At 42.0% G+C, this 26,335-nt stretch overlaps 1 protein-coding gene across 1 annotated transcript in view; it reads right to left on the bottom strand.

The window, feature by feature from the left end:
* SLC22A23 (solute carrier family 22 member 23) overlaps positions 1 to 26,335 on the bottom strand; it is a 106,883-nt gene that overhangs the window by 9,166 nt on the left and 71,382 nt on the right. Inside the window, 5 exon segments of the mRNA XM_027676276.1 lie at positions 1,406 to 1,638; positions 4,623 to 4,725; positions 10,053 to 10,142; positions 16,588 to 16,715; positions 22,554 to 22,722. Of these exon segments, the coding sequence (XP_027532077.1) occupies positions 1,406 to 1,638; positions 4,623 to 4,725; positions 10,053 to 10,142; positions 16,588 to 16,715; positions 22,554 to 22,722 (723 nt within the window).

The following is a 26,335-nucleotide window of genomic DNA, read 5'->3' as shown; positions in this document are numbered from 1 at the left end:
CAAACATCTGACATCCTTAAAAAAAAAAAATAAAATGGGATGAATTTAGTGCAGAGAGACCCTGATGGACACCACCAGAAGAACTTGGAGTTTTGGGAGGTTGCACACATGAACAGTGTGAACCTGCATGTGAGCAGTCACAGTCCATCAACAGACTGGTGATGAGGTGGGGCCAGGGGACTTCTCCCACTTTCAGCTGGGATTGCTGCACATGGTAAATATCTGCTCAAGGGGAATGCAAACATCTGTGCCAAGCTGGGAGCAAACACACACGATGCTGGAGTTTCATCCATGTCATGAAAGAGGTGCCCTGTTTCCCTCCTACACTTCCACAAATAGTGTGTTTGCTAAAGGTTAACTTAGTAAATGCCTTCAGGAAACACAGTCTGTAAATATGGGCAATTCTTGCTAGCTTGGAGCTGCCTTCAGTATGCGGGAATGTGAAAACTTTCCATTCTCAATGCAAAAAGCTCTAATTAAAGCCCTCAATTATTTCTAAACTTAGAAATGAAAAACAGCAATAACCAGTGTTCTGGTGTCTGTCTCACAACCAGTTTGTCCAAAGCATGTCTCAACCTCTTCCCCCTTCCTTGGGGTGGGGTTTCATGGGACAGGGGTCTAATGTTTGGCGGCTGTGAGAGTGACAAAGCACCTTCTCTCTGATTCATCAAGTTCAATCTTCTCAACCAACAATAAATGAAGACAAGAAAATAAAATCAAAAAGGAAAGGGAATATTTCTATAGCAGTTTTAATAGCTGAAGCAGCTCAGGGCCAGACAAAGGTTACCGCCTGCAAAGGAAGAGGTGAGACACTCTTGCTTTTGAGAGAAACAACCCATCTGAAAAGCTGTGTCACCTCTCAAAATTATGAGTATACATTCACATGGACCATACATACACACTGTGTTAAAATTAGGGTCTTTCAGTGGCATAATTTCCATGATACCTGTATATTACTTACTCATAGAAAGATGCTCAGAATAGGCAGAGGACATATACCTACTGGTCTAACTTCTGTTTGGTTTAGCAGCCATTTAAGAAGCAGACTCAACTGGGGAAGTTCTCCCTTCCCAATCCCTACCCAGCTCTTTCCCTGGAAGCTATTTCACTAAGATAAAATAAAAAATGTTTTTTATTTCCTTGTTTGCTTTTAAGTGACAACCCTAATGAAGCACCAATGCCCAATGAGCTTCACCAGGGGAATCATCCAGAACACAATGCCTTTTGTTCATGAGCCTAAGACAATAGGTGTTTGGGGAAACCTTCAAACAAATTCAGCTTCTTAAACTATGCAGATGTATGACATGACAAATCTGGGAAAGGCAAAGGAAACGCTAATAGTTCCAGGTCCCTTATTTGCATGTCAAACTCGTGTTGTCCTGGAAAGCTCTCATCTCCAACTTACAATTGAGAAGGCCCAGCTGCAGAAGTGATGCCAGAGCTGTAAGTATCATGAAAAGCAGGAGTCCTCCTCTCCTCCCCAGAAACCCAACCACTGGGCACATGGCCAGGCAGGATGCCAGCGCAATCCCAGCCATGGTGTAGTAGTCCGCATAGAAATTGTGGGTAATCGCCATCTTCGCTTCATGCCCCATCATGCTTTTTGCAAAACAGTGGTGTATGCCATACCCAGTCAGCCTAGGGGAAACAGGATAGGGCAAGAGGAGATCATTGCTGACAAGGCAGATGTGCACTACAACATAATTCAGCGTAGGAACACATTAATGCAGAAAAAATTTCTTCTGCTGCAGGAATACCTTGAGCAAAAAAACTTACCTCAGACCTCTAGGTTCTACTATAAAAATAAGCAATGATCAAAAGAAAAACCTCTATTCAACCAAACTCTTGCTGGCTTTATTCATATACCTGCTGCTCACGGTACGATCGGGGTACAAGCAACTTTACAAGGATTCTTAGTGTGTGATTGGTTTTCCCATTGTATTTGAGAACTCCTGTAACCCAAGAACGACATCTCGCTGTTCCCAGTGCACCTGCTGACAACCACAGAGCCAGCGTTGCTGTGATGAAGCAGCCTGTGTGCTTGGACAGCAAAGCACCGTGCAATACAGATGTGTCTTCCAGGAAGACCCACCGACCTGTAGCATTTGGTCATACTAAATACAATCATTACATCCCACTTTCTAAGTTAGCCTGTTAAAACTGAAAACCCCTGAGAAAGGAGTATTTGAAGTCCTATGTGCTACAATGATTATTACAATTCTGAAACAATAAGCTCTAATCCAATCTACACATTTACATCATCCTTCATAGCAACGTGTCTCCCCTTTTAAAAGGAAGTTCCTTCGTGATGCCAGTGATTAACATCTTGCCACCTCATTTCACTCCTCTCTCTTTCTCCTGTCCTATCCTGCCCCTCCAAAAAAAAAGAAAAGAAAAAAAAAACGGCTGGAGGTATACAGATGAGAAGCCCCAGCATCACTGTTGATGTGGTGCAAAATTGCAGCAGAGGTGCTACGGGAAAGGTCAATGCTCTCAACTGCACCCGTCACAGCTCAAATACCTCTGCCAGGAAGAGTCTCTTGTCCCTGGCACTTAGACAAGACAAACCTCATGTCATAAATTAATTGTGCCTGACAGAGGGGCAGGCACAGATCCAGGTCTCCAAAAAAAAAAAAATGAATGGCAGGTACATTACACTATTACACTTCTATCCTCCTGGAGGTCAGGAATTTGAAGCTCTGTCAGTGTAAATTTGGTATCAAAATAAGCATAGAAACAGTTGGGGGAATTGGCAGTTACTGAGTGCATGACAGCCCAGGGTCTGAGGAATTCCTCTTGCAAACTTGTTAATCAATGCTTTAGGTACAAAACCCCACCCTAAATAACAAACACTTTCACCCTGGTAAAAACCTAGTACAAGTGCTTGCTGTTACACAAAAATGACATTTGCTTTGGATAGCTAGATTATAACTGAATCCTCCCATAAGAGCAATATTAATCAGCCAAACAATAGTAATAAAAGGGCAGAGTTAACCAGCATTTCTTCTTTCTCTTCTATGCATGCCAACACAGCTGCAGAAGTTGTTATTTAGGCTATGATCTATAAACTAAATTACTGTATCATTTGGACTTTGCTTTCCAGCCTGCTTCCCCAAGAATTATTCTATTCTCTTAACTTGGTGAGCAGCTCAGAATTGTTACTTTTAAAACTAAATACCTCTATCTTCCTTGATTTCTTATTATCCCCTGCAAAAGGCTCCTCCACATACTAAAATTCAGCACAACCCCATCTAACAGGAATAACAGAATTAAAATTAAATATTTTCTTTTCCGCCCCCTAAAAACAAACATGGAATCTCTTTCCTCAGACATAGATCTGCTTCATGCTCTGCTTGGATGGCAAACAGCCTCTGTGTGCTAATGCCAGAAGTTATTTTTTGGGCTGCCTAGTTCCGGTTCAGGAAATTTCCTAATATGCTAAATTAATGAGGGTGAGGGAGAAGGGGAGAATTCTCCATGTAAATATTTTTCACAAATACAGTTAATACAGGCTATTAAATGTACCAGTTGAGCCTAATAGGAAAACACTGTTTCAGAGCAGAGGGGATCACTCACTGGTGGGTGGAAGAGAGACACAAAACTCATAAGACTAGAGCTGGTTCTGCAACCATAGTACTGGAGACTGACCCGTGAAGTCTTGGTGCTTCTGGGTGACTATTTGCCCCCTCTGCCCCCTCTGGGTTATGACTGATCCATAAGCCTATTAACAGGAGTGAGGGCTGCAGAGTAGTGCCCTGAAGAGATGAAGAAAATTACATAGGAGAGCTACATGCTTCTAAACCTGGGGGATTTCCACTCTTCTCCCTTCCCACCTCCTATTTGAAAAAAAATCATGAAAGAAATACAAATGGACATTTTACTAGATAGAAAAATTAGAAAATCCACTGCTGGTGCTCTCCCAGAATTTGCAAGCCCATCTATTTCCTCTTCACAAGGTGGTCAATTCTGGACAGAAAGTCTCAGAGCCTGTAAACCTGCAAAACCCTCAGGCTGATGCTTGGTTTTGCCCTCATAAGCATGTCCAAATGGAAGCCTTAGGACAAAAGCATCACATCGTGCAGTCTCCCACAGAACATTCTCTCTGCGTGTCCCATACACTATTTGAGAGTGCTGAAGCGCTTTGCAATCTGCCTTTGAAGATCTATCAAGGACAGCTGTTACACAAGGGAGGAAGCTTGTGTTTATTAGCAAGCAACATCTTCCTCTGCAACACAGCCCTATCAGATGTAAACAACTCGAACCTTTACTCCTGTGGCATTAAAGGTTTCAAAAATCCCATCCAGGATGCCAAGCAGTAGATGTCTACATGCATGAGCATGTACCAGCACGGGGCCACTCAAGAGCACTGGTGATAGCAATGCACTTGCAGCATGGCACCTGAGAAGACATGTGGTTCTGCTGCCTGAAACCACCAATGAGCTCCTCCATGTTTGCCGTAAAAACAGTTCCCTGCAACAGCTGGTGTTCTTCCAGGATCGTTTATCAGAGACATTAGTGAAGGGTCCCACCCTAGGAATTAAAGGAGCTCCCTCATCATTTCCCATTGCTGCTTCCAGTTGACTGACCACACAACTATTCAAACAGAAGGAGATCAGACTTACGAGTTCACACACAATACTACGATGTTTTTCCACAGGTTCCTTGTTCCCACCACTTTAACAATGCAGACTTTCTTCGGTCTCCTGGTGATTTCCTTTTCCAGCTCTGAAACAAACCAAACCAAAATTATCCTTTCACTGGGGAGAACAAGAAGATTTGCTTGTGAACTACAGATATTTTGAGGGAGGTGTTGGAGAGCAGGACACTACTGATTACACTAATAGGAACTATAAAAATGCTGAACAGCCTGTCCAAAATCCACCACAGTTCTTCCTGTTCTTTCAGGCTTCCCTTAACCTTCTTGAGGTGGAAGAACTATCTAAGAACTCCTTCACACTGCAAACCTTCTCCCAGTTAAACATGTATATGTAAAAGGGGAGCAATATGGAGCTTGATCCCAGCAAGCATGACATCAAATTTCTTGAAAAACTTCAGGATTCTCTTAATTTTTAAACCCCTCCACAGGTAGAACTGCACTTGCGCAGCAAAAGCCCTGCTGCCTTTGTGCAATGCACACCTGAAAAGCCATGGAAAGGACTGGAGTTCAAACTCATTTTTCATGGGACTCTTTTGAGGTTTGTTCAAATGCAGGTTTCAGAATAAAGTGGCTAGGACATTATGTCAGCTTATCCTCTTTCACCCCATTCCCTTTTCAAATATTTAAAATTGTTCTGATGGATGTCCTAAACATTAAGACATTTCCTTAAAGAAAAATCTTTGAGTATCAGCAGCTGTGGTGTCTTTGCATTTCAGAACTAAAGTCTCACCATGTTCTTAAAGTGCTGGGCAGCTCCAAGCTAATTTTTCTATGCAGTGCTGTTAAGAACACACAAGTTTTGCAAATATTGCATCTGACACCCTTGTTGGCATGGGACAATAACAAAGGACACTTTATTTCCCAAGTATCATTAATTTAGAGCGTGAACACCTACCTAAGCATGCCAAAGCAGCCTGTTTCCAAGCTACTGGATCAGTGAGACAGCAACAAGTTCAATAAAAACAGAAGAAGCTGTAGTTATAAAGAATCATCACAAAAACGATGCCCTCGAAGATTACAGACTAGGACTGCTTTTTTTCTGCTTTCTAGACTGACTTTATTTAAAGGCAGCAGTGCGGCCCTGTTCTGAACGGTGCACTCGTTCCCTTCGTGCATACATAATTAGCACGGGTGTCCTCACTTGTCCACGCTGGCCTGCCTTGACCTTTGCCTTACTCCACTGAATAGCAATTCCTTAAAGAGCTGCAAGAAACAGGAAAATAAAAGCAAGCTGGGGCGAGAGGGGGATGGGGAGGGAATTCACCTGAATTTACAAACTAAAGAAAAAACACGTTTGCCTGCTGTTATTTGAAAAGTGTATCATAAAAATAATAAATCAAACAAACACTATTTCTATGCAAATACTTGAGTTATTCACTGCTCACAGGTCACTCCTGGTCTTCCCTCTAGAGCTACTACTGGGAATGCTTCTGACAAAAGCAGCAAAGGGTATTTTGTATTAATGACTGTACTTTAGCAGAATATTGCCATACTACTTCCCTTACTACCTGATAATGGCTATTTCTCCCCAGAATCTATGCAGCATGAAGATCACAAAAGCAGAAAAACAGAGGTGGAGCAAAAGAAGAAATTGGTTAAATTAATATTTGTATTACAGAAGCCCTCAGCAGGCTCAGCAATGGATTGGGGTTATATTAAAAAAAAAAAAAAGGCAATAAAGAAAGGTGGTACTTAATCTCAAAGAAAAAGGTCAAAATTATTTTTGTAGCAAGATTCTGGAAAGGAGTAAGTGAGAATAAAATAATTCAGAACAACAGAAGCACTTAGATAAAACGCAGTTGTAAAGCCTATAATTGAGCCCAAGCTAAACCACCTACAGCAAAATAGTCAAAGCAAGCATTAGAAGAAGCACAAGGGTTTTGAAAGGCTGTTGGTGGCTGTTTACTATTTCATCTGAAAGGCAGCAAGGAAAATCACTACCCAAACAACACACATTGCACAGATTTCATGCGGACAATCTGGCCTATCAAACTAAAACATCTCATCCTCTGTCAGCTGAAGGATATGGCGTTAGGGCTATCTTATGATTTTCTTGAATTTTTTTCATTTTGCAGAGTAATTTTAATTTTTTCTTACAGAAGAGAAAGCAGATTTCATTGTCAATATATGCTTTATTGAGTCACAACTTAAAAAAATTAAGAGAAGCAACACTTAACTTGGTTACACTTCTCTTTGGAACCAGATATTATTTTGCCCTCCACTCTTGCTCATACATTAGGGGTTCCCATAATCTGTAAATTCTTTGTTTATTGTCACACATCCTTCTCATGTGCACTCAGGCACTCAGTGCTTCTGAACTGATTCCTGTCAGTGTTTCGCACTGAATTGCTGTTCTACCCCCAAGTAATGGCTAGCTGGTGGGTTATGTGAACTGACAAACACCTCCTCGGCTTCAGCTGCAGTGAGGATCACACATGAGGGGAGTTTCACCCCTTCTCTACCCTGTCTTATGCAGCAGTCTTTCTTCAGCACACCCTTGCTTCTGCTCTGATGGGGGTCGTACTCTGTGGATACCTTGCATCATTATAAGAAAATTCCTCAAAGGAGATTCCAGATGTAACAGCATTAAAAGCATTAATAAAAAAAAAGGGGGAGGGGAAGGAAAAAAAAGGGGGAAAAAAAAGAAAAAGGGAAAAAAAAAGAAGAAAAAAAGGATCTGGCTTCAAACTTTACACCAAAGAATGCCTGACTTCTTACTAAAAGTCTTCTGGCTCTACCAGCTATTTATACCTCCATCTCTCTATGATATTTTTAAAACTCCAAATCTAAGTCACCTGTAAATGACCTGCTGCCTTTGGAGGGTGCCTGCTTACATGAAAGGACCTGCTCTGACTGACTGTGATGAGTATCAGGAGAGCAACAGCTCTTAGGCTGTCTGGACTTCATATGTCAACATTCAGATATTAAAAGACAAGTCAAGCTGAAGCCTATTAGAGCCCCATGGAAGCAAACTATTGCTCTGTCAGGGCTAATACCAGAAAAACTCCCTCTACCCCCAGCTTATTGTTTGATTTTGCACTGAAGTCATCAGTTCAGAAGGAATTTGCATTAAGTGTTTCAGTTTTGATCTACTATAAGGGAAAGCGCGGAAAATAAAAAATATTTTTATCCATTTACTCAGAGGCCCCTAGTAAGTTTTCCCATACTCCAGAGCCCACACACACTCTAGGCTTCCTATTCAAGGACTCAGTAGGAAAACTGTCAACAAGCTAACTCTTTATATCTCAGTGGAAATTAAAACTATTCAATGGGAGACTTTGAAAGTCTCGTGGGAAGGGGAATCCTACCAGCTTCTAGCTCCCTACACTACTGAATTCTCATGGGATCCTCTGCGTTTCAGGAGCATGGCTTTCAAAATTAGAAAGTATCTTTAAAGCCTTCAAATGAAGCCACACATCTCTGCATCACTTGGCATAAACATAATAGACAAAACCCCAAATCAAGCAGCCAAAAAAGAATGTCCAAAATGACAAGTGTCCTGTGGCGATGTACTTCTGCTGGATTTTTCTGGCTGCTAAATGATACTGTCAGTAGCTCTTTGAACATGAAAAGAGCTATGGAAGCCCAGCACAGAGGCTCAATCAATCCACAGAGCATGACAGCTCTGCAGCAGGAGGTAAACCAGTCTGAAACATAGAGCTGAAGCAATCTACTCTCAGGCAGACTGAGTTACAGGTACACAGGTTTATTTATACCTACCAGGACTTCTGTCTCCATGAACTCCCTTTGTGTTTATTTACTTATTTATTTATTATCATGGAGGACTGGCAGTCTGAATCATTGCATTTTTGAAAAGCCTGATAATGAAGAAATACTGAAGGCTATCAAGTCACATACAGAAATTATGAGGCAGGTAAAATGCTGACTCATGGTAGACAATAAGGGATAGAAAAACAGAAATCATAAGCACATAGTAGGACATTAGTGGCAGGGTGACTTGTCTTATTCTCAAAAGAAAAAAAAAATCTTGTTTAATAACCTCAGGACGGAGCCTGTCAAAAACCTTAGAAATGTACCAATAAGGTCTGCTGGTGACAAAGTGAGGCATTGCCTTACTACCAAAAGTAAGTACAACACAGAAATGAGCCATTAGAGGGAACTAGGTGAAATGAGACCTTGCGTTGCAAAAGCAAGTGAAAATGCATAATACAAAGTAAGATTCTCAGTCATTAAGGGGAAATGTTTCCCTAACATAAGCAAAGGCTATGTTGGACTTGATTATGTGCTACTTGAACACAAGTGGCTACATGACACCAGCTTATTGAGGCCACGAGGTATTTGTAATTCAGACAATGAAATGCTGGTACTCTCTTACAATTCTGGTCATCAATATTTGAGAAACTAAAGCTTTGGCAAGCCCCTTTATAAAAGGAGGGGAGAACTTCATCTCAGCAAAGGAATGGGGCTGCTGCCTTCTCACAAAGCATGGGAAAAGAGAAAGAGATATTTGAGATAGGCACAGACAGGAGTAAACGGGAAGGGAAAAAAAGAATGAACACAGACAACTATAGTGTATTTGAACTGAACGCTAAAATGTACTACAGTACAAGAGCAATATGGAGACCGGAACGGCATTCTAACAAAAGCACTGCACATAAATACTAACAGCATTTAAAATTAATCTCATTTCATGAGAACAACTGTGTAACTCTATGGCTATAACAGCTAAGGACTGATTATAATAATTTATTTGAATCCTGTATTTCTAATTACATTCAAAAAAGTAAGAAAAAGCCAGACATAAGGGCGTCTTTGCAATCTTTAATTGCTCATATGCATTAGGATATAGCACTCAGATGATCACACATTAATTTTCCCCACAGAATGCTCACTGCAGTCACCAAATGAGCAGGTAGTAATGACATTTCTACCTTTCCCATTGAACATGTGCCTCTCAGCCTTATTATCCAAACCTCCCAGTGAGTACAAAAAAATCATAGATTTCCTCAGAGACAATCCTACAGTGCTGTCAGAATATACATGTATTTCATAAATAATAATGAAATAATCTCTACCACCTCGTAAGAGTAAGGGTAAAGATTATTCCTGTTTTGCAGGTAGGGATATACAATACAGAGGATTTTTGTCCAGAATGAGAAAAATCATGCAGCAATACACCTTGTAGTTGCTGATATAAATGCTCCCAGCTTTCTGCAAATCAAGACCCAGAATTACACACTAGAGACAGACACTGAAGAAATTGTGATTAGCAACAGGACTGAAAGGGCCTGATTCCAGGGAAATCTCCATCATCATACAAAAACACCCCTGTCAGACACAGAGAACAAGTACAGTTCTTAAGGAGGTATTCAGCTTCATTTCCCCAACACTATCCTCTTTCCTCCTGCAACCCTCTGCCTCATTCACTACACACCTTCCAAATTCTGCAACAAATGAGGAACAGACAACAGCTTCATTCCCACATCATCGTCCATCCTATGCACTGATTCGTCCATCCTATGCCCTGTGGAAAAAATAGGTCGTAATCATGTTATTAAAGGCTGTATCAACATGCCTTCATGCCAGGAGGCCAAGCAAGGGTTGCCCAGGCAACCTGCCTTCTTCCATTTCCCAGGGTGTGACATGTAGACGTTTACATTCTTCTAACATCACCAAAAAAAAACCCACCAAAAAAAAAAATCAAAAAAACACCCATAACACAAAGAGCACCTCAAATGTCATTGTGTGGAGCTGTGTCTGAGCCATCAGGAGGTTTCAGGTACCCACACATGCATTGATGCTCTTTGCCGCCAGAGCTATGGAGGAAACCTCAGCAGGCAGAGCAAGTGAGTTGGGCAGGATGGAGGGGTGAAGCACACATTTGAGGAGTGGATTTCACAAGAGAAGAGGGCTGAGACTGAATCCTTGAGCTTGACAGCTTGTTCTAGAAAGAGGGGGAAGCAAATGATCATAGCTCCTTCGGTCTCCATTGTTGTCTTTGCCTCTCTAAGTTCCCTCTGACTATCTTTAATCTTTGCTCCCTCAACTTGTTTAAGTCTCTTATTTCCTCTCTTCTCTGTCCACTGGTCCCCTCTTATTGCTCCTCACCTCCACTTGGTTCCTGAGGTCTCCTCTCCTACCCTTCACATCCACATCCGGACTCACCTACTCTCATTTTCTCCGTTGTCTCCTCTCCCTGTGCCTGTGGGCTAGGGAAGTGCCAGCAGCACCAGGGCTTGCTGCCTGCCCTCTGCACATGACTCCTGCCCTGTAAAGCCAGCTCCTCTGGGAGGATATGTAGTACTGTGGACAAAGACCCAGAATGCCAGCCTGGCACAAATCAACAGGCTGGAGTGTGGCCAGTGAGACTCTGCAGAGAACTCAACTAGTGAGAAAGAGTAATTCAAGCCTAAATAGAGGTTGACAACCCCCTCTTTTTCTTTTTCTTTAAATTTTCCTGCATATTTGGCTTTTCCCAGTGGCATTGAAAGGTACATTCACAGTAGAGTGCACCCTTTTCCCCCTGTCCCCTCTGAAACCTGCTGCTGTCAGATATGACTACCACCCCTGCCAGGGATATAGTCAGGGCATGCATGGGCTCTCCTCTTCCATTCCTGCAGACCTAGCCAGGAGAAGAGGACTTAACGGACCAGTTTTATCCTTGTTAATCACTATCATGTACAGCACATCCTGAACGAGTTGCACAGGCTCCATCAGTCCCTACAACAGTGGCCCATAAGGAGAAACCCAGACTCTTCTGAAAGCTGATTAAACATACAAGTGGGCAACAGAAATCACTAGCTGTTTTGTTTTGTTGGTTTTTTTTTTTTTAATTTTGAGATGGATATCTCTGTGGCTGACCCACAGCCTTTTATAAGATGTCTTTTTTAAGTCCTTTTTAATGTCTGCCTTCAAGCACCATCTTGAACTGTTTGAACTACACTTCCCACATTTAGCTGGCCACTCCTTGGGAGTTGCATGGGATATTTAAGTTTGGCACCATTAAACATCCAAGAAACAGGATCTGGTAAAGGAACACATCTGTCAGGTTTGTACACAGTAGTATCACACGGAGTTACCTGTATTATGGGGCCAGGAAGCTTGCTTTCTTTCTCTAGCTAATACCCTCTTCATCTATCACAAGCTTTAAACCAGTAGTGTAATTATAGGTGTGATGGTCTAAGGATATGAGTAAAGCTTTATAGGGAAAGAGACTGACTTTCAGACATAAGGCTTTTTCACCCTTCCCTCTGCTATTTCCCCAGTGGAAAAAGCAGTGAAAAAATTATATAGATCCCAGACTCATGCTTAGGAAAAAAAAAATGCAGCAAAACAAAACAGAAAAACAGCTTATGTACAAAAGAAAAGTCATGGCAGCGTGTTGCTCAGTAGCAAGAAAGGTGAAAGATAATTTGATTTTTTTTCATCAGAGGCAAAGCCCCTGAAAACCACAGCTTTCCTAACTGCAATCCACACACGTACACATACAGAGTACTCATCACCACTGTATCCCTTCATCCTCTCCATGTTATGTCCTACATGCTAAAATATTGGTATCTATTTGGACACCTGATCTTTCCTGGCCACCTTTTCTGATTACATCAATATTATTTCTCTAAGCTTAGAAAGGAACAGCTACAAGTTATCTGTCCACAGGAGCACTCTGGTTTGTGATTTCATCTAGAGATTAGCAAAAAGGGAGCTTTGTTTTTCAGTCTGGTCAAGCAGTTATTTTTATGTCAAGGAACATCTGAAATGTCTCCCACCATAGGGTAGCCAAAGAGAATCGCACAGGGGTGGGTTTCCATGGAAGCACCAAGTTTGACACTTAGGTAACTGATGATACAGCGTCTCAAGTGGTGCACTTCCCAGCACACCAAGACACGGCAGGGCTGGGTGCTGGTGCAGCCAAGACCAGCCTGCAGCACATGACCTGTTCCAGGCAACAAACAGACCCTCCACCCCCACATAAAGAAAAAGAATGCATCCTATAAAAATGATGAAAGCCATCTAAAGTATAACACACCTTTAAAAGGTTTAAGGACAGTTGGTGCTTTGGGATTTCCAATTCCCTTAAATACTCTTTTCTCCTGTTCGTTAAACAGATCTCCATACTTCCTTAGCATTTATTTCACTTACAAATGAAATTTAGCACTTATTTCACAGTCAAAATGACTGTCCTGCAGCTGCCCTGAAATGTACGTTTGTTTCTTGTTCCACAGGGTAACAGGGAAGAGATGGTGAAGTTTCTGGAGAAATTGGTATTAAAAAGACTGTACTGAATTAATATTATCACAATGTTTCATATTTTCCTGATTGAATTTGACTTTTTTGGATAATGTTTTGAAATATTTTTCCACAAAATACAACAAGCCTGTTTTAAAAATAGTATTTCAATATGTAGTTGAATAAAAATAATTTCCTTCACGCAAAAATTAATCTTAACTTTTATTTCTAAAAGAAGACAAAATGTTAAGCAAACTGATGAAATTTTAAGACTCAAAACATATTAGGGATGATTTAACCATGTCTAATTAACACACCTAGATTTCTTAACCATTAAAGAAAAAAACACAAACACATAAACCCAAAGATCTCTTTACAAAGGCAAACTATTCCTGCTCAAAATCACGAAGTATATCAATCATTCAAAAATAAAGCCACTTAAAGATGCTGAGGAATCAGTTCCCCTTGTGTGACCAACATCACCCCTGGGACAGGCCACTGAAGATAAGGGCAACGTTACTCTACAATACTCCAGACTCCTATCAATGTCCCTTCTCTCACCTAGTTTCCCATGTAAGCACAGTCCCATACTATCTTGCTGGTTGAACATTGCCCATCAGCTGCCCACCCTCATTTTCTCCAGGCAGAGGTTGTTTCTGTAGCTGCCAGACCTTTCAACTGCAGCTGGACCACTGTCTGGACATTTAGTTGTCCTCTTTAGAGACATCTCCCACAAGAGCACTGGAAAACCACTCCCAACCTACAGACCGCCAAAAGCAGATAAATTTTGCTTCCCTTTTTTCCCACCCAACATGTGGATGGCCACCTCCCCAAGGAGGAAGCAGGCCCTACAGTGGCACTCTCCACTATGGGCAGTATAGTCAAATGGACAAGTAAAAGCTTTCAGCAGGCAAAGGGAATTATGTGATTCTTCAGAAAGGAAAAGCAGCCTGCTCACTGCTTGGAGAGCAATTCAAAATTAAATTTTCTTCCATCCCAGAAATACTTTACCCTCTAGAATGCTCCTTCTTTTTATTATGGAACTCATATCAACTGCCAAAATAGGTACATATGAAACTGGAACTCCTGTAATGATCTGTTATATTGGATACACTAATTTGACCGATATGTATGAGTAAAATTACAGTGGTGTTTTCTGCTGGAAGGGACTACAAATGAGCAGTTTATCATTTAAACGTATTGGGAGTAATTCAATCACAGGAGGCTGTTACAACAACGCAACAAGGAATAATAAACAGGAACACAATGGCCCCTAACTGGAGCAAAACAGTTTCCAGCCCTTTCAGATAGAAAACAAAGAATAAAACAAACCGCAAACAAAACCCTCTCCACACAGACAGGAAAGCTCAACAATGGAGTCAAGGGAAAATAGGGGATATCTGCATCAGGCTCAATGGCATCCTTTCTCCCAGACAAATACCAGCTTTTTACCCATTCCCTGCTATAGCAACTACGGGTATGTGATTATAACACACAAAAGCAGAGAAATGCTTTCTTCTGGTTACTGACCCTCTGCAGGACACATGGCCTGTGGTTTGATCACATTCTTAATTCAAGATTTCTACTTTTCTCCTGTCCTCACTCGGACCATCAACACTCCCATGCAACCAGAATGAGAGAGAAGGTCCTTCCTTCAACAGCTTGTAGTTAATCTTACTTCATCCTTTTGATACTGCTCCTCTCTTACTCTCCCCCTACAGCAATGCAGCATCCCTCCAGAGCTGGGTCAAGAAAGCCTTAAAGTGTGGGGTTGGAGAAAGAGTTTAAAGAAAAAAAGTGAGGAAAGAAATAATAAAAAAACCCTAACAACATCCCCAACGAACCCATCATCAACAAGGAGGCAGAAATGACCACGTTCTGAACAATTTATAGTTTGCAAAAGGTATTGTACTGACAACTGCTATATCTAAATGTATTTGCAGTCAAGAGAATCCACAGTATCAAGATGTGAAATTACGCTCTGTTTTTCACATGAAAGGGAGTCCCTCCCTTAAGCATGAGTATACTCCTACCATGAAACTGCTGATAGAAGTAAATCAGTCACAAATAATAGCCATAAAACCATTTTGACACTTAGCATTCCTCCATGGGCAATAACTTTATACATGGCTTAAATAAACCTCTCTAGGCACAGTTCCCTCTTTATTATTTTCCTTAAAGCAAACTCAGGTAATTTGTTTTTTCTTTCCCCTAAAATATATTTTATTTCATATGCAAAATCAAGAAGCTGAGTGAGAAAAGTCAAACTTAGGAGTTGGAAAACTCCAAGTCAAACTGTGAGACATTTTGTAGCCTCAGAGATAGGTTTTCTCAAGATCCATCATTTACTGTGAGGAAGATCTGCAAAAAGGAGATGGAGGGGGGGATGCAGATCACCAGGTTAATGGCTGCTCACATACCCCTATGCTTTTCAGAACTTTGCCACAAAAACAGCATTTACATTGCAAAGGCATGTTGTGTGATGCAAATCCAGGAACTGTAACCCCAGACACACAATTACATGCAAGCAAGCTAATTACCACCAGTGTGCACCAAAAATCACACCAATGATTATGGTGGTATGTATACCACAGACCCTAACCAGGCTTTCTCACTGCTCACTGATAAAGACTGTTTTATTCATTAGACACTGGTAATGGTCTTTTTCTATCCTTGATGAAGTCTGTCTCAGTGCTGACTGATGCCTTTAGCAGTGAGTGACTGAAGCTACAGTTACCCCAGAGATCTCTGACAGCACGTATCAGACAAGCGCAGAAGCATCACTTCTGGGCGAGGTCTCCCTGCAGCCCCTGGGACCAGAGGAGGTAGGGTTTGAAAAAAACAGGAAAACAAGAAATGTTTTCACTGTTTTCTGACTAGTGCATAGTCTGACACAGATTGCAAGTGACAATGCAAAATGGGTGTTTATGGGCAGAGTCAGGCTTGTGAGAAGGAGGGGGGGAGCCTGCATCGTATCTGACAGGTGCACTGGTGAGATGAAGATCCAGAAACTCATCTTTGCTGTAGAGACAGACAGACACACACACACGTGAGCACACACAGAGAAGTCTCTTCTGCAAAGCACCCTGCAAGACAGGATCTTGGCTATTTCAGTGACAGTTCTGGTGATGAGAGGAGCCAGCTCTTTCCAAAAGCACCAGAAAACCAAGAAATTGATAATTTAGACTCTCAAGCAAAAACTGCACCCTAGTGCTGCCACTTGCAGCAACCCCCCATCCCTAAAGCAGCATCACTCAGATGACGCAGGAGAGGAAAGCAAAACAGCTATTGGAGCAAAGCTTTAAAGAGAAACTGTGGTTTAAGTTTCCCATGGGGCTGTCACATAGGGGGTTTGAGTGCTGCTGCTTCTCCAAACTAAAAAAGTAAATGTTGGCTGATGGGCAGGATCCCAGCAAGCAGCTTCCTTATAACACAGTTTCCAGAGGCACACAGAGCTGAAGGCGCACTCTTGTAGCCGTGGTAAAATTCTTCAAGAGATGTCTCTAAAGACATACGGCACTGCAAGACAAGACTATAATTACTAGGATTGTTCAACAGGCCAAGTAGTTTTAAACACAGTGCTGGAGTTTGGAATGGATTTTCAAGAAAAGCAAAATGAATGAATGAATGAATGAATGGGATGATTTTACAGGCAATAAATGGATAATTTAATTCTGGGCAGCAATGCCACGTGCAGCCTTTACAGAGAAGCTGGGGGATTTGCAGTTGTCTGTCCTACTCACCGGGCACTACTCCTTTGATGTCGCTTTCTGTGTTCATCCTGTTCTTGTGTGTGAACTGAAGGATCAGTTCCTTGGATGCCTCAAATTGTTGTGTAGCCATCAACCACCGAAGGGACTCTGGGAAAATACTTTGAAGACAGAAAACAGGTTAAGATTTCTTCCAAGTTTCTGTCAGAGGATGAACTGATAGAGTTTTAGCCGCTCATTTAACCACTCAGGAGCTATGTAATTATTTCAACATGCAGAAGAATCACTCATGAAACAAAAAAAGGAGGGAAAACCAATTCAGAATGTGCAAATTAATGACATTTTCTTTTACCTTGCTTCACAAATGATAGAGGAACTGTGCTATCCCATGGAAATAGGACAAATTAGAATTCTATAACACATTCCAGGTGCTCTGTCCATTAATATAATTTTGAAAGAACTGGGAGGAGGAGGCAGTGCTGTCTGCAATAGACATTTGCTGCCAAGAAGAGAATGAATGAGATGTGCAGTTAACACATGGTAATTCAGACCAAAGAAGGAAAATAGCTAACAGAAGTAATTTGGGTTCTCTTCTAAAGACAAAGGAAAGAGAAGAATTACTTCTTAGGATTATATTGCAACATATTTTCTCAGGTTTTAAACATGTTAAAAACCTCCTCCCACGTATGCAGTCATTCTTTATACAGGTCAGTATTGTGTGTGTTCCAGACAATATTTAGTTGTTGTTTTAAAAGCTTCCCTTAGTAAAGACAATATTGTGTTAGTTGAGTTGCCTTAAAAATATATACACGCACACAGTTAAAAAAGTTTTTCTGTCCAGTTGTTTCCTTCAAGTGCTGATATTTACCAGATTCATGAGCTTAACTGATCATCCTTCCTTTTTTTTTAGATGAGTTTATTTTAATACAAAACCAAAAGAAATACGTAGATCTTAGAACAAAAAACCAAAATCTCCTGTACTTCTGTAGATATGAAAACTTTAAGATCTTACTCCAAGTGTATTTTTCTTTCGTGTTAAGGCTTCACTTTCACTACTCTTTCAAAAGACCTTACTAAGAACAATTTAACAACTACTTTTAACTTCAAATATATAATAAACCTCAAATTCCCTTTATGAAGCACTGATCTTTGCTGTGGATGCAGCCCAGTTCTTAAACTTTTAAGCAGTCAATTGCACCATTATTGCACTATCTCTTAGGCTGATACAATTTGGAAGACGTCTGAGCAAAACCTCCAAATGAGACAGAGAAAGTATTAAGTAATTTTTTGAAAAAGAAGTAGAAAGGAGAGAAGTCAGGCAGACTGCAATCTAAATGATAACAGTCAATAAAAATATATAACAGCTCTGATGACAGCCATTCAGCTTGACAGCTTATTTACTACCCCTCGTGCTGCACAGATGCTTTGGCATATCCTCCTGCAGTAGGTCTTGTATAGCAAAAGCATTTTTTGAAATATTAAAAACGTTTTGAATGCAAAATCTCTGCATGCTTGGTTCTGGAGAGGAGACAGCCTCAGACACTAGGCTAAAAGTTTCAGATTTTGAACAGTCTGCTTAAAGGTCCCAAACAACTCCTATAATGACTATCCGCATCTATGAAAAGAAAGGGAGCCATAGGGATGGGCATTGCACAGTGGGGAAAAATGATGTCTCTATCTTCTAGCTCCTGCAGTTTTCTCAAACTGGAAACGCTAAAGCCTCACATCTTTCAGCTACTCCATCATTAAGTGTGAGCAGCGGGAGGTTCATTAAGGATCTTTAAAAACTTGTGTGCTGCCTTGAGCCCAGGTTACCAGGCACAGCAAGGGGAAGTGCTGGCCGCCCCATCTCTGTGCAAGCACCTGAGCTCATTTGTGGGGCATGGATCCTGCAGCCAAGCATCATCTGTATGCACCTACTGTTGCACCTTCTGTTGTTGTACCAAGTACCATCACAAACTCAAAAGCTAAAAAAAAGAAAAAAACCAAAACAAACCCAATCCCTTGGTCCCAGTGGACTTCTGCACAGAAATCTGTTCACCACCTCATACTTTATCATCTGGCATTAAATACTAATTGAATGAAGCTGAGACAGGTTACTGCTGAAGGTGGGCAGTTGCCCAGATCAGCAGGCTCAGCTGACTCTGTGATACACTAAGTCTGGTTGCACTCAATGAACTCTCATGGCCAGACTAGAAGTCTGGTCACATTCAATAGCTCTCATGGCCAGGTACAAAAGTGTCATTTATCAAGCAACAGAAATGCAGCTTCTTGGATTGCTGGTGATAAGTACACTGTCTGCAGAAGCATACATGAATACTTAAAATATGAATAATACAGCCATCAATAAACATATTAAATTGTAAGATGACTAAATAGTGCTAAAAGTATGAACACAAACACAAGCTTGCTTTTTGAATTTCCTGAAGAAGCACTTGGTATTGCTGAGTGTTCGATTCTCATACAACAGGCAATGAGAGAAGAGATAGGTACAGCCCATTGACCACGCCAGGATACAAAGATGGAGTCTCCTCTGACCTCCATCCCCAGTTAAGCTATATTTGTATTGTTTTCTTTGAGGGAGGGGAAAAGGTAAAGCTACAGCTAATGTCATTTCATGTTTAGGTTGGTGTTTGAGTGACTTTGATTAAATGATTATTAGCCTATGTGGAGGCGTGAAATGTAATATGTATTTTTGAGCTGATGTAGCAAAGTTCAGCTTTTGGTCACCTTTTGGGTCATTCCTTTGGTTTACAGTTCCCGTTAGCTGCATTGTTTTAAACAGAGCATGACTGCAACACCTCTGTGCCACTCCACCCTTTGTTTCATGTCTCCCTTAGAGTGGTACACCAACCTCCCTCAGTGTTCCTGCTCCTAAGATGTGCAGACAGTTTGTCCTTGGTGAACAATATAGCCGATGCATGCATTTCTTCCTGCTGAACTTTGTTTTTCAGTATTTTCCCCACATAGCTGGTTGATAGTCTGCTACCTCCACCATCAGTGAGGAAAGGGCCATGCTTTTACAGTCAGGGAAAAGAACACAGAGTGAGTACGAGGAGACATTAATTTCCAAGCAGCTGCTGCTGCTTGGGAAAGGAGAGGGGAATGAGTGGAAGGGACACTGGGGAAAAAAAGATCTCAAGTCCAAGAAATCCTAAGAGAAGAAGAACCCTTGACAGACAAGGACTAGGAAGGTACCACGTGTAGCTGGAAGGAAAACCGTGATCCTGTGCAGATGGGTGGAAAATGGATGCCCATGAAAAGGGTGTAATGTGTCAATTAGGGATCTGCCCCAAGGCAATAAGCCCAGTTGGTCCAACTTTGTGTCTTCGTGAGGGTAAATCCTATCTATCAGCACCAGAAAAGAACTGGCCACCTTTTCTCAGTTCTTCAGTTTCTGTTAGTGTGAAGCAGAAGTTTATTTCAAGCTATTGATACCTTTGCTGACATTCATCGCATCATCCTGTCTGGAGCTTCCTGCTCCAAGCGAGAGAAAATAAGGTCTCTGTATAACTGGAGCTCCCCTTCCCTCATGGCTTTAATATACATACACACTTGAAAAGAGACTAACTTCTATTGACTTATTTTTATACACTTGTCACAAACCCCTGTGCCCAAGTCTGGCCTACGTGGGTATCTTTTGCCCTTCCAGAATGACCTAAGAGCCCAGCAGTGGCACCTGCTCGATACCTTTGTATCCAAACCCACCTGTTCATCCCTCCTAGACATATTTGCTGTCTCCCCTTTCCCCCATCCATGCCCAGCTACCCAGTCTGCTCAGCCATGCACCACCTGGGGACTGTATAGCCTGTCATGTGCACGTGGCCAAAAGCAAAGCAAATCTACAGGTGGGAGGGGGCTAAGCCCCAGCCTGCAGAGGCAAACGCCACTCTCACAGCAGGAGATGGAAGTAAAGAGAGTACAGAGGAAGGAGGAGGCAGTGCAGGGGCTGTTCACAACATTTGTTATTGAACTCACTGCTTTGCGTACATGATGGTGAATTAACGAGCAGTGTTCTTCTTTTATTACCCATCAGTTAGTTTTCTTCCTTCATTTGTAACACATGCTGAGGGTCCATGTTCCATTTGGAAGAAAGGAAAGAGGCAATGAAATGGTAGCACTTTCCAGAGAATATGCAACAGATGGAAGAGAAAAGCCTAAGAGAAAAGTACATACTGTACTGACAGTATAATTAAACAGGCATCCTAACCAGAGCCCATTTCTGCAAACGGAAAAACCCTGGGCAACACAAATCCTGATCCTTTCGCTGGTACCACTATTTATCAAGCTGCCATAACCAACATTATATGACGGAGACCTATTTCCTTGGTTTGCCTGTCCTGTACAGACAAAAAGCCACAGAGCTCTTGCAGATTACAAAATAAATTTTAACATTTCCTATTGCTTTCAATGTCACCCAGGAACAACCTCTCGACAGGAACACACAAGACCCTGCCACAGCCACCTGGAAAACATGCAACCTCCAGAAGACTGCTGAGGGGTGCCTGCTGTCCATCCCATCTACTGTGTTCATTAGGCATCTTCATACTAGTGTAATGTCCTTTGGACACATATCTGTAAACATTATGCTTGATACTGGGTTCTATTCAGTGGTGGATGTAAGGCATTTCAGCTGGTGGCATCGCAACAGGAAGCAGACCTGCACATGGATAACATATGGCAGGTATGGGACGGGAGTATCATGCATAAAAAACCCCACTCTTCAGTATTCATTGAGATCAACACTGACAAGATAAGACTATTTAAATGTTATGTTGGAATACAGGGGTAAAACCCCTGCCATTATCTTGCAAAGGACTTGTAACTTTCTCCTGTGTGCTGCATTTTGCCCATGCTGCAGCATGTCTGCCCTGGGAATAAGCAATAAAATCCCCACTGAGAGTTACCATCATGGACACAAGAGAACTCTGGAAGAAGTTGATACAAGAATATAACTGTTAAAAATTCTTACATACTGTAACAAGTTTTCACACATTGCAACTTGTCAGGCATTACAGCTAGCAGCCTAGCCCCCCATGGGTACATAAACAACTTGGTCCTGCACAGCGTGATGGCCTCTTACCTCATTTTTCTGAGTGCACAGCAACTAATATTTTAGACTTATTAGTATTATCTTTAAAATGAACGATCTAGCCTGTTCTTACTGTTATGGTTTTGTACATAACTGCTCTCATAAGCCTCTGTTGTGTTATGCCGCCACTGCGTGTCACTATTAAGACAGAACAACAAAGTAAGATTTTTGGGAGGTTTAAAAAGTCACAGTGGGGATGGACCTGGCACCATCCCCAAGGTGAAAGCCATCCTACTTCTCTCAGGATAGCTGTATCAATGCCCCAGTGCCGCAGGCAGAGAGGAGTGGGAGCATCTGGGAGCGGGGAATTCCTTGTGGGAACAATCCTGAACCACTGCCTGGAACAGACCACCCACACAGACTTCAGCATAGCGTGAGCTAATTTGGGCAAAATCAAGTCTAGTTCAGGGCTGACTACCTCATGTACACAAGATATCCAAGGGTGTTTGTTCAAGAGCTGACACACATTATTTTCAACCTCTTTTGGATAACCCAGGTCAAAGAAATGAGCAGTGACAGTACAGAACCACAACACAGGTATTAAGGGAAAACGTAGCCATGCAGTCATAATCTGACAACAGCTAGGCTGAGATGTATCTTCTCAAAATCTGTTTTCATTTTTAAAGGGGAAGTGACAGACAGCAAAATACAAATTGCACCTCAATCAAAGAGGACCATCTCCCCAGTTCCCATCTTGTCACAGCATGTAATGTATATGCGTGCTACGGTAGATTATAAAGTTATTGTTATTTCAAAGTCAAGTCTTTGCACAAGGTGAATGGAAGAACAAAGGGACAGGCTCATATGTATTGTGAAGCACACACACTTCCCGACAGTGAAGCACTGCCCAAGTCCCGCATTAGGAGCTCATGTTGCCTTTGACCTGACAGGAGGAAGAAATACTTACACCCAGTAAAGCAGCATCAGCAGGAAAGGACAGATGATGACTGCCTGGAGGACCTGCCAGTCCCTGCAGAGGGCAGCCAGCCCCGGCATGAGGAACTGCCCCGCCATTTCAATGAAGCTCGCCACCATGGTGATCATGAACCGGTGCCCAGGAGGACAGAGCTCTATCCCTGAAACACAGAGCACACACAAACACATTAGCCTCCCCACCAGCAAAGATATCCCCAGAGCACCTCTATGAAACTTTCAGGGAGTTCATGTCCTTTGAGACCTTTGGTCAAAGCTATGCAGAATCACATACATTTTGCTTCCTCCTGTATTTAGGCTTCAAACACCCTAGCAGCTCTAGAGAAGCTCATTATCAGCTGGCTATGGTGAAACATTGCAACTTCCATACCTAGTGCCACTCCTGCAGACCTGCTGTAACCTCATTGCCAGATTTCCTTCAGTCTCTGCCTAGAGAAGCATTTCACCAAATTGTAAGATATTTATCTTTAAAAGGAAATGTAGAATAAAATAAAAGCCAAAGATTTTGGGTCGTGCCTTTTCACACTTCTCAGAGACACCACACACCGTTCCAATCAGTTTGCTGGGAGGCAGAAGAGCACAGCTCTCAGCAGGATGCAGGCTCCCAGCTCATACGGGATGCCACCTGCCCACAGTTTAATATGCTCCGACTCAGCCAGTTTCAAGCTGGATTTTGCTGAGTGGGTTGTTTCTGGGTTTGCTTTTTGCAATAGCTTATCTAGATCAACTTTCAAACAAGTCAACCTTCCATCTGTCTTATCCTGCCTTCCACCCTTCCTTTTGCTGTGGGGTAATTTACCACCATCATTGGCATCTTTGGTTGTCTCAGCTGCCTGCTGACAAGTGAGTTCAGTAGATAAAACGTCTCCTTAAATCCTGAATTCTGGCTATCTTTATTCAGTCAGAAGACAAATTTATCAGAATCACAGCTTAACAAAATTAAAAAAAGTCACAGAAGAAACAGCAAACAGAAAAATTGGACTACCTTGTGGAAAGTTTTTCACTGGTCAGATTGCAACATATTTCCCATTTGCCCACATTCACTTCTACACATTAATACTGAAGTGCAATAAACCTGCCACAAATGCGTAGTACTTATTGGAATGCTGATACAGAAACAGGCTCATAAACATTTGTGATAAACATTTGTGATATGTCGCTGTCAGCATTGTTGCTTTTTTTGGGGATGTTTCCTGTGGCTGTTTTAAATTAGAATTTAATGGTTATTAAAACTGTAATTGAAAAGCTATAAGAAAATAGGAAGAGATGACAGCTGCTCCTTCATTCACTCTCTCATCTGTAGCTTGTCAGCATTTATCACTGTAACACAGATTTAAACTAACCGACCAAAAAGTAGCCTGTAGATCAAATCCAGGATTAAACATCACACATTTTTCTCCCTTCCTTTTCAGCCCATACAAAATCTATCAATGAATTTTTGCCAAAACAGAAGTAAAATGTATCTGTTGTAAGGCAGCCCAAATTTTCATTAGCCTAACCACAAACACAGCAGCTTTGGAAAAGAAAGAGGGGTAAAAAGCCCTCAAAGACTCTCACATGCTATGAAAGGCTTTTACATTTTAATTAGGAAAACAAGATTAAAACACAGAGCTCCTTATGACATTAATATGGTTTCATTTCTACTAATGAAGTATCCCAAGCCTAAGAAACATCTTTTGTTCTATGCAAAGAGGTCACTTCCGTTTTATTTCTCTAATCTCCAAATAAAAAGTGCTTCTGTTTGTTTTTCTAAACCTTAAAGTCACAGTTACTCACACTCCAATATTCCTGCATTAAGTACAAGGTCGAGTTTTGTTGCTATAGAAACAGGAAGTCTACATTAGACACGTAAGGCTTTGGCATTTCAATTGCATTGCTCAGGTAAGTATCAGGTAAAAAAAATAACCAAGATATCAACTTCATATGAAGTCAGGAAAGGTGTCCAAATAATAAAAGCATATTTTATTAAGTCACTGGTGCATAGCAAATAACTCCATATGCAGCAGTTATTCATTGTATAAAAAGGAAACAGCTTCAGAGATTGTTCAGCATCTATTTTCTTCCCTGGATTATCACATGCATATGATCAGTTTCTGCTCTTTCCTCCAAGAAAGCCGGAGATAGCAAAAAAAATAATCCCTGTTCTAGCTGGGTGAGCGTGACTTTCAAGCAATGGCAGCAGTATATGAAATATCACACCTCTGTTGAAATGTTCCACATATTAGGACAGCCTACTGACTTTCCAACATATCTGGCTTCAATTTTATATGATAAAAGATTCAGCACTGGAGTTTTTAGCAACCATCTATCAGTCAACCTTTTCCCACCTCTGCAGCAAAGCCACCCTCCATAGCAGCTCTGCTTTAGACCCAGGAAAGGCACCCTGCTGATGCTCACACTGGTGCTGTGATGCACCTAGGCACGAGGCCTCTGGGGCTGCAACAGTTTTCACTCAGTTCACACTATAAACTACCAGTTCAGGCAAAATTAGTACAAGACAGAGATCAGCTTTATCCACCCACGGCAAATTGAGCAAGCAAGCTCCATCTCCCTGAATCAATGAAAAGGTTTCTACCTCAACTACTTTGTGGAGCACGGAGCAAATCCTTGTCATACACAGAAATCATGGAAATTACCATCAGTACCAAAAAACTCCCAGATACACCCATTTGCTCTACTTGGAAAATTTTGTGCGAGCAAGGAGACAGCCATGTAAACAATTCTGCTTTCTTGCCCAGCATTTCTACTCTATGCAGCACAGTCAGAGTAGCAGATCCAACTTAGATGCCTAATTTCTCTAAGTCCCAGGCAAGTGATCATATGGGCAAGTTGAAACCTGTACACAAAACAGGCCTGCAGTATTTGGGCTGTGAAACTGGAGATGCCCAGGACATGTGGGATAGACTTTCTCACTGTTGATGGGCACTAAGAAACTGTGGACATCACAAGCACAGAAGCTGGACCCAGCTCAAATCCTGTGGCACAACTGCTCCACACGCTGCAAGCACAACCCATCCTGAAGGGAACTGCCTTACCGAAGGTGTGATCCAGACCTGGGTCCCACAGGCATCACAGGCCCAAGACACTGAACACACAAGGCTCATTGCACAGCATATTCCTCTGGCCGGGAAGTGTGAAAACAGTCCTGGGGCCAGACATGTTACAACTGCAAGCATTCAGACTTGCTGGGACATGGGTGAAGAGGGAGCTAATGAAGAACCTCTGCAACGGCCCGGGGGCTCAGTCCCATTGCATGTGGAACTGCTCCCTTGTGCAGCAGGCTGCTGCCCTGGGAATCAGCAGAGAAAGTCAACATAAAACCACAGGTCACACAACAGGTTACCCACTGCAAATGCAACAGGCATTGGTGACAAGGGGTACGTGAACGTTGCATCAGAAAGGGCAAGTTGCCTTTGCTAATAGCTTCTCTCCCTGGCTCTGGGATGGACAGCCCACTGGGCTGATATCCCCGACAACAATTTTTCAGGCAATCTCTTCTGAAAAGAACATGGGAAATAGAGTTAAAATCACCCAAGTATGCCACAGCCTGACATCTGAAAGCGCTGCCCTCTGCCCTCTCCAGCCGGCTTTTCTTTCTCACCCTCTCCATCCGCAGCTGTGGAAGGAGCAGTCTGTTTAGAGTAGATAGACATACAGACAGGAGATGGGGGAGGACTGCAGTAACACTGGGTTAACATCAGCTCATGCTGCTACAGAGCATGGCCCTGTGTAGCCCAACTCCTCCAAATCCTACCA

Source organism: Neopelma chrysocephalum, unplaced genomic scaffold (genome assembly GCF_003984885.1).
Source record: "Neopelma chrysocephalum unplaced genomic scaffold, ASM398488v2 Primary Assembly neopelma1_26b, whole genome shotgun sequence".
In the NCBI taxonomy this organism is placed as follows: Eukaryota; Metazoa; Chordata; class Aves; order Passeriformes; family Pipridae; genus Neopelma; species Neopelma chrysocephalum.
The sequence above is the reverse complement of the archived record's forward strand: the minus strand, read 5'-3'. Positions and strand labels throughout refer to the sequence as shown.